Source organism: Odontomachus brunneus, unplaced genomic scaffold, assembly GCF_010583005.1.
Source record: "Odontomachus brunneus isolate Ranch 3 - 2012 unplaced genomic scaffold, Obru_v1 Obru_scaffold_004, whole genome shotgun sequence".
Classification (NCBI taxonomy): domain Eukaryota; kingdom Metazoa; phylum Arthropoda; class Insecta; order Hymenoptera; family Formicidae; genus Odontomachus; species Odontomachus brunneus.
In genome coordinates, this window is record NW_022639454.1 from 1,319,996 (window position 1) to 1,335,190 (window position 15,195).

Below are 15,195 nucleotides of genomic sequence, written 5' to 3' on the forward strand. Positions count from 1 at the left end.
AATCAATTTTTGCAAGTACTTTCTTCTCAGTACAGAGTGATGCAACTGTGCTATTCACAACTAAATATCTCTGATTACACGCACCATATTTTTTTGCGCGTAGAATCAAGTGGAACGGCTTGTACTATTGAGTGGAAATGAATGAGTGAGGAAAAAATTTACCCTCGAAAGTTCTCTGCAAAGAAAAAATTCACTCCGTAGACGCGGCCTGAGAGCATCCCTCGGTAGACGCGAGACAAGCTGTACATAAACTAGTGCGTTCGCGCACAATCGTCCATAGCAGCGCAAACGTTTTGCGTCGGCGGCTTTGTTGAAAGCGTTCGGCAGCGGAACAGTACATATGTTTCCGCGAAAACAAATTTACGCGCGCGTGTGCGCGGGGCGCAAATCTACGCTTCTTTTTTTTTTTTGCAAACAGGACGGACCGTGAAAAATCGCGTATGCTCAATCTCGCAGTTTACGTAACGCGTATGCCAACCGGATATGAATCGAGAGTCAAACGTGACCCCGGCGCGATCCCGATAGAGAATAATATTTGTGTGCTGCTTTCCTGTATTTGGGGATGTCACTTTCGAAAAACACCGTGAGGACAGCCCGTCCTTCTTACTCGTCGATTCCCTTCGATCGAGCGTATATTTCATCGTGAAAATTGAATCAGCTAAACGTACGTTTTGTTTGCAAAACGGTTTACACACTTTTTTGACCGGGTGAAATTACAGTGCCTCAAATTGCCACAATTGCGAGCCACTGCTGACGTGCATTCAACACACTGCTATATTGTTTTATTTCATAAATTAATTCGACAGAAAAAACATATTCTAATGATTCAAAAATAACTCTCGCGGATAGAAAGCACGAAATATTGGGTTGAAAATATGATATTTTCGGAAAAAAATATCATTATCATCAAAATAATCATTTTGTATAATAATCTTCTCATAAGATTCTTATAACACTCAAATAATATTACAACACTGATGACATTCGAGATTTTAAAATCCTCCAGGATTTTAAAATATGAAACAATAATCGTTAATTTGAGTATATTGAGTATTATTTGAGTTTTAATTTCTTTCTCTGTGCGCGCATCGCAGTGGCTTTCAATTGTGGCAACTCTTGAAGCGTTACTATATTTGATAAAAAGTGCGCAAATCGCTTTACACTGTATACACATTTCTTCGCTGCAGCCTCGCGAATTTTTGTCGAGAATAAAAGTCCGAGTTAATCGAGCTCTGGGATTTTGGGTTGCGCGCGGCATCGCCTTATTTTCGCACTTTCCGAGCCGAGCGAATTTCATTTTCTCGCCACCGTGGGGGAAACGCGACGAAATGGGCATCGGCGAGATCCGACTTCGCCGGGCCAATCTGCCGATTTCGCGTTTCGACTCGGCTTTCCCATGGAAAACGTCCACGAGCCACGTGACTTGTGTCAACAGGACGCACTTGGGAGTCGTTCCCGTCGGGGAGCGACTGGCAAACGGCCGGCGAAGTCTTTCCGGGTTCGCCGCAGCGCGTCGCAAACGCAAGAGCGAGCGAGCGAGCGAATATTTGCAAAGTGGCCGAGTTTCCGAAATTGGCGACGACGCGACCGAGAAAACAGAGAGCGGGACGCGCAACACGAACCTGGGAATATTTTCCCCTGCAAATAAACGCGCCGCGTCGCGTCGCGCGGGAGACTGCGGATGAGAATTTACGCAGCGCGGGACGAAAACCATCGTCGGGATAAATATTGCGCGGCCGGGCGGAATGAATCTTTCAGCTCTGCCTACTGACGACTTGAAAATATTAAAAGTCACGACGATATAGACAATGGGACGATGAAAACCCGTTTGGGAATTTATCTCATTGGTCAGGTTGATCCCAATCAGTTTTGCATAAAGTAATATTTTGCACGCAAAAAAAGAACTAGCTTCCAGAGCTAAAAAATAGCTGTGACAGATAAGATGTGTCACTGAATTAGGGATAGCAAATGTCGATACTACCGAAGCTAAATTTATTCGCTGTTTAAACTTAGGCGCTATAGCGAGAAATATTAGCTGTTAGAAAAAAATGACTGTAGCTGTGCGGCAGACTTCTTTAATATACGTATACGATAAGAAATTTAGGAATAACTGCCATTTTCTTAGCTATTTCAAATAATGTGCATTTTTAGTATCACCTAATATATTTGTATTTCATAGCGAATGCATTTTAGCTGTCATAGCCAATTCTTAGCAGTGACAGCTAAACGATTAGCCTTTTGACTAAGTTTGAATCAGCTACCGCGGTTTAGCTGATATTACTAAGTCATTTTTTTGCGTGTGATCAGGTCATGCAACGTAACGTGACAATAACGATCTTATTGGTAATGATTGTTCATGATTACGACTTTTATTAAGCTATACGATTCGAAAAATAGTGCCGCGACGGGATTTTTCAGCAATTTACCCTTTGACGCATATGATAAGGTTCTAGTTTAAAGACTGCAATAGTTGCCCAAAAACTCTCTGAATTGAAATAACATCATTGTGTTTCATCAAACCAGATAACTAATTGGGATCGACCTGATTAGCATCAGGAATGAATTTCGGCTATTATCTCGTTCCTTTTGAAAACGAGGGCCAGGATCGTTTTACCCATACTTGCTTACGGTACATGAAGTCAGCTCGCTTTGAACGTCCTTTAATTAATGCCTTATTAATAATTAGGACCCGATAACACACATCACCGCACAAACTGGATGACTGCTCGGGATCAGTCTGATCAGGAACATGGGATAAATTTCTGGTCGAGAATTATTTCGTTCTTTTCGAGAACGAGAGGCAGGATCATTTTGCCCCTACTTATCCGCGGTACATGAAGTCAGTTCGCCTTTAACCGGGCTTGCCTCGCGTATCCCTTTGTTCCCGGGCTCTTCATACAGTTTGGAACAATAATTAAATTCCCTGTCCGATCATGGAGCATCTCATACACCGTCATCCCTTGTTATAAGGCGTTTCATAGTCGTAGAGCGAGCGTGCTTGTCCACATCCGCGCGTCGCCGCGTGAACCTTGATCCCAATCCGACGCCGATAGTATTTCATCGCCAATTCTCTCTCGCGAAATTATTCGCGACATATCTCTCGTATCTCGCATCACCGTCGATAAGTTATTCCGCTTGTTTCGCCGAGAGAGAGAGAGAGAGATAGAGATAGAGAGAAAGAGAGAGGGAGGAAGAGAGCAAGAGGGTGGCGACAAGGGACGGATAACAGGGGGGCGTATGACCGGTAGCGCGCGATCGCCGATCGTGTAACGTCACACGGCGCCCACACGTGACGGCACGTGCGTTTGCGAGCGAGTGAGCGTGAGCACGATGCTCAAGCGTGTGGAAAATCGCTCTTTGAAGTCCCAAAATTCGCTGTTAATCGCGATCTAACGCTCACCTTCGCGTCGCTCGCGCGAACGCGCGCGCGAGAGGGAAAGAGAGGCCCGCCCGGGCGATATATTTTTCAGCGCGGAAGTCGAGCGAGGGTGAATCCCCAATCGCGCCCGAATCAAAATCTCTTCACAGAGAGACAGAAACGCAAAACGGTCGGGATGAAAGGAGGAGGAGGAGGAGGGAGTGGTGCTGGAGGTGGAGGACGACGAAGGGGGAATGAGGTAATTGTTTGCCGAGCGTCTATATTGCGCGTTCGGCTGGTATCGGGGAAATACCGCGCGGCGACATTGTAATCGATCACGGCGATTCTCGGATAATTCTTCATCGCCCCGAGGTTGCGATGAAACAAAGAATAAAAAGAGAAAAAAAAAAAGGAAAAAGGAGAAGAATGAAAGAGAGAAGAAAATAGCTTTCCGATTCTTTAAAATCTGCGCTCACGGATCGTCTTCACTTCTCGCCGAGGTGGTGAAGCGCGTTGTTGATGTTTTCATTAAGTCCGACGCAACAAAGTTCCGGTGAAGTTCGAATGTTGCGACGAAAGAGATCTCCGAGAATCCTAGAGGGTGGTTTTCGAAACTTTGACAGGGCTTCGGTACCTTTGATTTTTACGTATTGAATTTTGAGAAAGAGAGGAGAGAGAGAGAGAGAGAGAGAGAGAGAGAGAGAAGGAAAAAGAGAAAGAGAATTTCTACACACAAGTAACAATCGTTGGACGTTTCATCGCAGAATTTTGTGGGAACGCACAAAAGGGAGACATCCTAGATTTTATACATTTGACGCGGGGCATAAAACGCAATCTCTGTCGTCAGGTGCGCCCTCCGAGTCGCGGAATATTTACTTCTGACGATATGAATAGTTATTATGATAAATAGCAATATGCCCCCGACATTCCGAGCCTCGCGTGTAACTCCTGCCGCGCCAGGATCAAGGTTTGTATCCATTTTTCAAGGATACTAGCCGAGAAAGAGAGGAAGAGAGAGAGAGAGAGAGAGAGAAAGAGAGAGTCGACAGTGAAAAAAAATTTCCTCAACTCCGATTTGAATTTATGATGGCTGAAGCGCGGCGGAAAAAAAACGTTTCTCGTAATAGCGATATGAATATTCAAATATAAACATAGTAGTTTAATATCCACCGACAATTATCTCAGATGCTGACGTCACAAATGATGATAACAGACGATGACAACGCATAATGAGCACCGTTGGTGTCTCCTTATCATTCTTCAACAATCAACGTTGCAATCGACTCAAAGTTTCAGAAAAACAATTAAACATCGCGTGATCCCAAATTAACTCTCCGCGTGCGATGATGGATATGTAAAAGCCGAACGAATACTCGGTTGCTCATCAACTTTAATTTTGAGCGCAGGAAAATTTCAAAATAACGCCAATTTGTTCATAGATTTCGATTTTACTGCGCCACTACTGCATAGCTAAGATTTTTCTATATTTTTGGAAGGAGAGAATTCAAAAGTGTTGATTCCCAATAAAATTGTGACAGGTCGAAGCTGCACGATTCTGACAGACCCAGATTGAGAGTGTACGTTTCAGACAGTATGATTGTACGCAGAGGGTTAAAGAGCGTCCGTCGTTACGATCTAATTCGCGAGAGAGCCATCGCACCCCGAAGAGAGCACCCTGGCGTTCTCAACAGTGACCTCGCGTTCGCGCGGAATCTGTCCTTGCCCGGCGATTGGCAAAAAACTGGCGTTTCGACCGCGAGAGGGTTGCGGGGTGGACACACCGGACACGCGCGCGCACACACATACGCAGTCTCGCGAGGGAGGGAAAGCGGAAAAGTCGAAGAAGAACGGATCGAAAGCCCCTGTTGCTGTTTCGTTTAAACCCCCGGGGCCGCGCGCCATTCGCGTGAGCGAGGGCGTTCCTTTATTGAACCGGTGCGATGCCAAAGCCCGAATACCAAAGAGTAGCGGGATCGGAAGGAACGTACGAACCCTCCTTGGTCTCTCTGCAGTATCCCGGTGCCGGGTAACAGGGACGCATTCCAGGGAGGCGCGCAGCTGCTTTCAGCTACGCTTCGCGTCCTGAAGCCGCGCTTCAACTACGTTTCCCCGTGCATACCCAGTGGCGGATCATCCCCGAGACGTGTCAGGCGTACTCGCCCCTCGCGTGACGCGCGATTCGACGCGCACTCGCGGCTTTCCTTGCCAATATATCGCGCTAATCATTGTTTGTTCTTCGTCTTGTCGTCTATCACTTTAGCGTCCTGCTTCACCATAGTCACTCAAAAGAAATGTTTCGCTGATTCAGATAGAATGTTGAATGTCACAGTGGAAATATATCGCCGTTTTTTTTTTTATATATCTGCTAGAAAGTTGTCCGTGGTGTGTAGAACTTACAGCAGCAGCATTCTGACAATATTTTCTGGCAAATTTAGACGGTTATGGGGATTACATATTCGTTTGTCTCTCGTCGCTAGTCTTTTTTTGTCCTACCACTTTTATAAAAAGTGTGACTCTCCTTAATCTGGGTGGACGCCACAGAGAGAGACTTTCCTGCCAAATTTCAATAGTTCAGACAGAAATTCTGTTTCAGATTCTGATCATTGTTTTATTGGGAACTAATTGAAGCTACCCAGCGTTGTCCGGGTCACAAGATGTCAGAAGGAAATCAAGGGGAAGGAATGGGGAGTATCCAAGTTTCCCACATTTTCCGCAGGGTCCTAGAGAGTAACTATGCAAAATTCGTTTAGATCGGTCAAAGATGTCAGAAGTGTACACTGTTAAATCCGTAGTGTCAAATTATACTCAATTTGAGTTATTTTTAACCATTCCTATAAGTCGCCACTGCTAAATATGTCGTTAATTTAACTAATGTAACGGAGGTAAATAATTTAACTTAAGAAATGTATTAAATTTGACTAAAATTTAGTTTATTTTTTATTATGTGCACGTTAATGTAACCTTTGTTTTAGTAAAAAATGACTTAATATTGTTTTAAATGGGTTGATTAGATGTGGTTGTTTTTTTAAACACATGTTTTGTGTTAAAATTTTGACACACATGATAGTTAAAAATATTATTTAACTCAAGAAATTGGTTTAAATTTGACCCTCCAATATTTAACAGTGTATAGGGAACAGACAGACAGATATTTTATCTTATATATAGATAATAATATGTCGAACGTAGTCTCCTTGGATCCTGCTGGCTTTGTAATTTCCGTCGGCTACCTCGGGTGTTCGCCGCCACTGCATATACCGCTCTCGTTTCGCTCTCGTATGGGCGCCGCGCCGTGCTGCATTCCTAACAAAGTAGTCATCACGCATTCCTGGGACGCAATCGTGAACTTCCACCCTCGTTAGCAAAAGATGGATTCGTGCGCGCTAGGGTTAAAGAGGACACGTTATTAGAATTCATTCCGCGATTGTCATTCGCGGGCCGCCGGCAGCCTTACAGTTTGGATTCCTCCGCGAGGGACGCGAGAAGCGGCGACGGCTACGGCGATGACGTGCGACGACGGTGGCATTTTTCTCATTTCCATCACGTTGATCGTGAACCACGAGGTCGAGGTTGCGTCACGAGTCGTCGTGAATTCGCGAAACTCGTCTCTTTGCAAGAGACTTGCGAGAGACATCCTCAAACGCAAGGAATACCTGCCATGGTAGGTCGAATTTTGTGCTCGAATTTTGACAGTCGGAGAATCAACACGTTAACCGCCACGTTGATTATACGAAAGCTCCAGCTGATGATTGAATTATATCAAATATACGGTCAATAAATGTAATTCCAGATGTATGGTGTATATTTGTTTCGTCGGCTCTTTGTTGGCCGATCGTATAATCGACTTTTTCAACACAACGATATAACGCAATTGTGCAGTTATAATGATATGAAAATAATGATGAATGCAATACTAATTCATATTTTATACGTAATTTAATGAGACACGGTAGTATCATAGCGTGATAAATATCGTCGTATCGTCGCTGCATGTAACGTATTAACAATAATTGAAACGTCTGTGCGACGGGGAAGGTAATCCAACGTCGGTGCACACACGTCGCGCACTGTCGCGAATACGTGCACGAAGACGAAGTTCGCGAGGTCTCGGTGTTATGACGGCACCCTCTCCGTGCGTGACCAAAGGGTGTTTAGGTGGCCCACGCGACCGAGAAGACAGCCAGCCCCCTTCACCCCAACGGGATATAATGCTCGAACCGTATCGGCATAATTACACGGATGGCCTCGGTGTCACATCCCGAACAATATGCTGACGAGGGGGGGACCGCGCGCGGACCGGGTTCTCTACACATGCACCTGCAAGGAGCCATATTTCATCCGACTTTTGTGCTTTTGCGCGCTAAGGGTCATCAGGCGTCCCTAATTTTCCATTGCCAGCCGAGATAAGGCCGCAGCGGATCAATGGATCGCTTGCAGGATCCTCGATTGTGATTCGAGCTGCACCTGAAACTGCACCTCAAACTGAACCTCTTCACTGACTTTGTTCTTCCTTTATTCCGTGTGTAGGGTAAAACACGCGATTATTGACATCCTCTTAATCATTCCCCAGAAAAAGAGTAATTTTTTGTGGCCAACATTACAGTTAGACTTCTTATCTGCATTTTATGACTTAAAAAGATAACTTCATAAACGTTTGTCACAAAAACGTTTGTTACTGTGAACAACCAACACTGTTCATAAGAAAAATCAAGTTTTTCCAACGTCAATAACTAAGAGAGAGAATAATTGAATGTTTGCCCTTATCTTGTATTGAGAAAAAATACTGGAAACTTTATTTATGAGGGATGTGAAGTTTACTTCTGTAGAATTTTTTCTTAGTGTAAAATCGACTTTCGAAAGCAATGTAGAAGACAACAGAAATCTTTGCAATCTCTCTCTCTCTCTCTCTCTCTCTCTCTCTCTCTCTCTCTTTCTCTGAGTCGTAGATATCGCGATTGTGAAACTGGAAAACAATCAACATCACTCTGTTGTTAATCACGACTATTAATTATAGAAGAAGAAACACTGAGCTGCGAGCTACGAATTATCGCGGAGAATACGCGGATATTTTTTCGTTAACAAGCAATAAATAGGATTTTAATTGAGACAACGTCTGGGCGACTCTTTCCCGTGGCCGGGATCGTTCGAGCCCCGACGACGTCGGGGATCTATCGATCGCGTGCGACGTATGGTCGCTGTCGCGTACGATTAAGCGACAGCCTGAATACTAACCGGGCATCTCTCGAGGCGGGGGGTGGCGGCACCCCCCTCGGGCTGCTGCACGTGTTTCCCTCGAATACTTTGCATCACCATTACCGCCAACTTGATGCCCCTTTGTATCGTCGTATCGGAGGGGCATGCCGTAGTTTCGTTCCCAACTAGGCGTATCATTGGGGGGATTCGTACCGCGCGCAGCGCAGGAACAGAGACAAAGAGACCTATATAGGCTTTTATTTGGCAAACATCGCCGATAGACAGCCGGTACAAAGGACGGCATTGTCGCATATTTACGCGGACTGACAAACGGCCAAATACTCGGTCGGTGCGCGCCGACTTTCAACGAAAAAATATGTCCCGGGGGTGGTCTCGTTGGAAAGTGGTGCTGGTTATTAGCCGAGCTGGCCGAAGATAAAAGTGAAGTGCGTCGGAAACAACGAGAACGAAAACAAGACAATCGCGGAGTGTATATTGTCTCTGATTTTACTCGTATTGACAAGTAGTGGTCTCTCGTCGATCCGGATAGTCGAAAGCGGCAGCTTGTTATCTAATCTTCATCTGTGTTAGAAGATTATTCTATCAACATTTTTTATCAAGAAATCAATCTGTTTTCCAGAAGTTTAAAGTACGAGACGATTCACTGAATCAGCGTAATATTAACGTATTATTAGAAGTATTAGAAGTATTTTTTTTACAAATATTGATATAATTGGAGGTGTTTTTAAGAGTATTGAAAATATAAGGATAAAATTACATACATTGAAAAAAAATATTTAAAAATTTATTTGTGGGACGTAAAATTTATTTCTGTGAAATAAAGCTTATTTCTGCAAATAAGTTTTATATTTCACAGATAAATTTTCAGGTACATTTTTCTAAGCATTTTTCATGTTAATTAAATGATTTTATTTAATAAAAAGAAGCACAAATGGGACACTGGGCGTTAATGGGATTAACATTACGCTGCTTTCAGTGAATCGTCTCGTACTTTAATCGTTTCTTTAATCGTACTTTAATTAACTGTTGTGGAATTATTAAGCGTGACTATCCCTCATCACACTGTCATAGCTGCTTATTGTACTCTCTTTCCCTCTCTCTTTCTCTTATATAATAGATACGACGAAGTCATCGAGAAGACGATCATCGGTCTTATCTCTGGAAACTCGCTGCTGCATCCAATAACAATTGGCCTGCAACTGCCGACATATCCCGTGCGAAATTTTGCGAATTCGGCACAAGCCGGCTCAAACTCGTTCCGCGCGATCGCTCGTCGAGAGAAAAGCAGAGGGAAAAGAAGAAGAAGCAAACAAACAGCGAAGAGGAGAAGAAGAAGAAGAAGAAGATTCCGGCGGCACCCGAGATCGATGTCCGTCGAGTTTACGGAGATACGTCACTGAAATCCGGCAATGGTCGCCAGATATTGATCCCGCGGTGCGCGTCGCCGTCGGTTGAGCACCCTCGGCGCCGTTTCACCCCCCTGTCTCGCCCCGAGGTGGGGGCGGTTCTCGGCGGCGCCAATCGCGCGCTCAGCCAGAGGGTTGCGAGCGGCTTCCACCGGGGGTTGAACCCGCCCTCTTCACCCTCGCGTCGATGCCTCGTCTATCTCCTCAGCGAGCGGAGACGAGACACAAGAGGGTAGGGAAGCTGCTGCGCCCGTGGGGGATGGGGACAGCGATCGGCCGGGGGGTGGGGGCGGGGGATGATTTTCGCTATCGGTGACGGTGGGTCTCGTCAAAAAAGCGACGGAGCTCGTACCGGTGACACGTAGCGAACTGTCACGCACGGACGTGCGGAGTTACCGAGATACCGGACGGTCCGAGCGGATGAGGAAGGGGTGCTGCGGGAGGATCATCGAGAGCGGGTGTCGCCGTGGTCGTCGTCTTCGTCGTCGCTGCCGCTGTCATCGTCGCCGTGTCCGGAATGCGGTGCGGCCGTGACGTCTCGTGCCGCGCGCCCGCCGAGGAAGATCGTCACGTTACACCCACACACGCCGGCCACGGGTGCTCGTCATGAGACTCGGATGACGTACGGCGCGGTCCGTATCGAAGAACCGGTGAGGGCTAAAAACTGCCGAGACTGCCGCGGTAGCTCTTTGCGTTTGCTCGCCGACGCCTCCGCGCTCGGGGGAGGCGAATCGAGGACTCATTTGTTTCATCGAGACGAGAATGTCGACTGAAACGAGATTAATTCGTACGGGGGTGTGAGGTGACTCGTAACTTCAGTCTCGAACTCTTTAGTCTAGATTTGCTTCATTTTGGGGCAGTCAATTTAGCTTGCAACGGAACGACGGGAGGGACACACTTGGGAGAGTAGAAGTGCGCGAGTTCAGTGCGGAAGTATTAAATTCATTGGAACCGAAGACACTGAACTCTGGATACGAACGACTGGTGAATCAGAGAGTGGACGAGAAAGGTATAGAACGTCGAGGAACTCGGGAATCTCTTCGTTCGAAATTTTTTCTTCTCGAGACCAATCGAGACTTTTCCAGTGTAAGAAACTTTCTTCTCGAGAACATTTTACTGAATTTTATCTTTTGGATAAACCAAGAAATTCTCACGGGAACGTGTGTGTGTGGTGGACGTGAGTGTTTAGTGTCGCTCGACGAAGAGGAGGACTTCCGACGAGGACCTCAAGCAAGTTCCATCCTCGTCGTCTCTTCGTGGCTCGAAGACTTCTCACGTTCGAGGCTTCAACGCAAGAACACCATGTTGGAGTTTTACCCTCCGGCGCCTGGTTCTTTCAATCAAGGTTCTTTCAAAAGTGAACCGGGCCAGCCTCTGCCGGCGGTTCCACCTATCCCTTTCCGGCCCACTGCGGATAACAATAATGCAGGTGAGCAGGAAAGTATTTAAATTGTCCTCTAAGGATCTTCCTAGATAGATTGCTAGACGAGTCGACACGATTAGCGGCGACTCACGCCTTAAGAAATTAAAGAAGATGGCAAAAGCAAGTTGATCTGAGAAGCTGAGCAAATTCGCGAGAACGAGAATAAGAAGTGAAGAGGCCCTTAGAACACAAAATCGCGTTTCTCATATACGATACGGTCGCTAAAGGAAGGGTCGGCGTTGGCACGTGATTTATTTTATGGCTTATCGACATGAGAAACGATATTGCAGCGAATATACAAGTAATACTTCATGGAAAATGAGACACTATCGGGGTGAGCTTTTCTCTTCTCACGCGCGGTGAACGTCTCGATAAAAAGCTTGAAACGACAAACTTAAAATTGTGATAACACTGTCAGGTAACTGAAATTGCGTGTCAGGTAAGAGTATTAATGTCCCGACACGTATCTAAGTCTAGATATTTTTATCACTTTGGCTTTTAAATGCGGATGTTTAAACTTTCAACATAAAATATATATATATATATATATATATATATATATATATATATATTCTATGTTGTAACTTTAAATATTTGCGTATATCTAACAAATAAAACGTATATTTATTGTATGGGTATTAATAACACATTCATTTAAGTCTGAATTATATTATTTAAATAGAATAAATAATTGCTTAAGAAGATGTATTTTCTTATTTGAAAAGTATTTTATATTAGTATAAATGTAAATATTAGCACCTACCGTATTCTATATTAGTACAAATCTAAATATTAGCATCTACCGTGAATATATATTCTTTTTATTTGTTGAGATAATTTCTCTATGTGTATCTAAATATCAAAACAATAAGAAAGTCCAGGCATCCGAGAATCAGCACTTTGATCGTACCTTGCAAATAACAAAATTTCAAGTTCTACACAGGAAGAAAAATTGATTTGGATTGAGCAAATGTCCGATGAAACATGAGAGAACCAGTTGAAGTTATTAGAATTCTGTTGAAGCTAACAAGATCTCTAGTCAAGCAGAACTTAGTCAAGCACAACTGTTCAGCTTGTAAAATTGCAAGTTCTGATGAACTAGAAATCTTAACTTGAATAAAATTCTGGTAATTTCGATCGGGGTTTCTTTCGTGCTTTATCACAGATATTTGGTTAATCTAATTAAATCTTTCTTTTTCTGTGCACGTTTGAAGAAATAACACTCTACTCCCCGCGGCTTTAAAGCCTTCCTCCTGGTTCCGAGTGAGAATGGCCCGGTTGATCGGTCAATTTGTGTCCACAGAGCCGTCCGTTTCCGTGAAGACAGAGTCCGGCCTCCTGGAGACGATCTGCGCCGGCTGCGGCCGTACCATCGCCGACAAGTACGTGATGAGAGTCGCCGAGAGGAATTACCACGAGGAGTGCCTCTCCTGCACGGCCTGCGGCGCGATGCTGTCGCACTCGTGCTTCATACGCGACCTCAAGCTCTACTGCCGCTCTGACTACGAGAGGATCTTCGGGGTGAAGTGCGCGCGTTGCATGGAGAAGATCAGCTGCTCGGACCTGGTGATGCGGGTGGCTAGCTTGGTCTTCCACGTGGAGTGTTTCATGTGTTGCATGTGCGGCCAGCCGTTGCCGAGGGGCGCCCACTTCATCCTCAGGCAGGGCCAGCCGATCTGCAGAAGGGACTTCGAGCATGAGTTGTTTCTAAATAGTCCGCAAGGTGAGTGTATCTCTCTGTATGTGTGTGTGTGTGTACATACGCGTGTGTGTGGATGAATAGCTGTGGAGGCGGACGGATGTATGTATGTCGCGTGACGGCACATTCGGTTCCGTTCAATTTTGTCAAGTCAGCTTCTGTTTATCGTGAAACGCGTTCGGTTTATCATCGTGCTGCGATTGTACGAAAGAAAAAGAAAATAGAAGTCAGCTTCTGCAAAAGAGTTTCTAGAGGGAACGAAGGGATAAAAACTCCATAAAATATAGAAGAGAGATATATAGTATGATTACCTCAAACGATGATGAAGTGGTTGACAAGATTATCTCGTTAAAATCATCTCGGTAAAACTCGGCGAAAATGATTTCATTATCGGGGGAACCAAAGCGATCCCGTCGTTTTTCGCGTATGAATTTAATCCAACGTACCAAAAGTGGTGTCCACGGTAATTCCACGGCACGATACATATGCGTGTGTATTCGCGCGGACACGAATGATAATACAAAAAGTACCACACCTATCTCACGGTAGACACACACAGAAAAAATACATATTGCATTTAAGTGAATGTTATTTGTTTTAAGCAATTTATAATATTCATGAGCAATTCGTAATGTGCCCATAAAATCCATCGTAAACTCATAACAAGCAGCAAATTTGTACAAAATATTTATTCTTTTTCCCAATCGGTTCAATAGGCCATTTCAACCAAGAATATCAAATTAAACAAAAATTTTGTTCGCTTAGTGTATAAACCCTGACTGTTTCTTTTCCATAAAATTTTATTCTTGTGAAAAGAATAAATTCTTTTCTTGAGTACATTATAATATAAGCTTCTCTTAAATCTGACGCGAGGAAAGTATTCTATGTTGACGACAACTATTGCTTAAGAGAAGGAAAGTAAGTGTTGAGTGATTCGCTTTTCTTAGCAGAAGAATAATATTTTTCTTCTTTGATTTTTACGCGCGTACGAGGAACTTCAGCATGAGCGAAAGTGTGTGCATACGTATTGTCTTGCATGAAGTGATTTTATACACGATATACACACGGCGTCATGGATGCCCCACCATCTCCCAGATCGAGAGTCATACAATTTTCGGCTTTGCGCGTTTACGAGACAGATTGAAAGCATTATAGTTAAAGCCATTAAAACCTTCTACTTTTGTAACAAGAGTTATGACTTCGTCTACAATGGCAGTAGGAGTAGTAGTAAGAAATAAGCAGTAAGCAAATTGACCAATTCCATTCTCACGATTCAAGAATAGTCGACTGTGATTGGTCTATTTACTTACTGCTTATTTTTTACTACTACTCCTACTGTTATTGTAGACGACGCATTAGGTTCGTACTAATAGTCGTTACTTGAAACTTATCTCAGGTGAGATATTCAGATTTTTACTCAGAGTCAGATCCAAGTTTTTCGGTTGAATTATGGTAAGTGTGACATTTATATCTGTATCCGCGTGATTCAATTGAAAAACTCTCATCTAATTCTAGGTTGAAATTTGAGTATCTTACTTGAGACGAATTTCAAGTAATGGCTATTAATACGAGCCTTACTTATGCGAATTTCAACTTGAAGCGTTACGCGCAAAACTGAGAATCGCTCTAGGAAATGATGAGGCATACATGGCGTCGTGTGCCACCTGTCTCTACGTTGACTACAATTTCCGTGTCTCTATATTCATCTTCACCCCCGCATAATACACATCAGCGTTACTTTGCGCACTTTGAGGATCAGGCGACCCTGCGAGAACTCTCACAAGTCAAGCAAGCGTATTTTTGATACGTCGCAATTAGCTCGCTCGAAAGAGAGTGCCATTTGTTTCCGTGACAACCTACAAACTGCTCAATTATATCCTTTAATATCGTCCGTGCTCGATCGTCGACATACGCGCGATCACATAGTTTATCGTCCCCGCGCTAAAAATTCCGATGACTTTGAGAATCACGAGGATCGGCCGGGGATTCCTTCGCGAGAGGCGCGCTCGAGTCATTGCCGCGCGAACCGCTTGAGAAATGCATCGAGAATGACAATGAAAAAGGAAAAGAAAATGAATAATAACAAAAAAAAAAA

The 15,195-nt window shown here is 44.3% G+C and overlaps 1 protein-coding gene across 2 annotated transcripts in view; it reads left to right on the forward strand.

Moving 5' to 3' along the window:
* Window positions 1–10,294: 10,294 nt before the first annotated feature.
* The window catches only part of LOC116847087 (LIM/homeobox protein LMX-1.2-like), an 8,814-nt gene continuing 3,913 nt past the window's right edge, over window positions 10,295–15,195 (forward strand). For both annotated transcript variants that reach the window (XM_032821704.1, XM_032821714.1), the window contains exons 1-2: window positions 10,295–11,407; window positions 12,705–13,124. In XM_032821704.1, coding sequence (XP_032677595.1) covers window positions 11,281–11,407; window positions 12,705–13,124 — 547 coding nt within the window. In that variant the 5' untranslated portion in view covers window positions 10,295–11,280. The remainder of the gene's footprint in view (window positions 11,408–12,704; window positions 13,125–15,195) is intronic.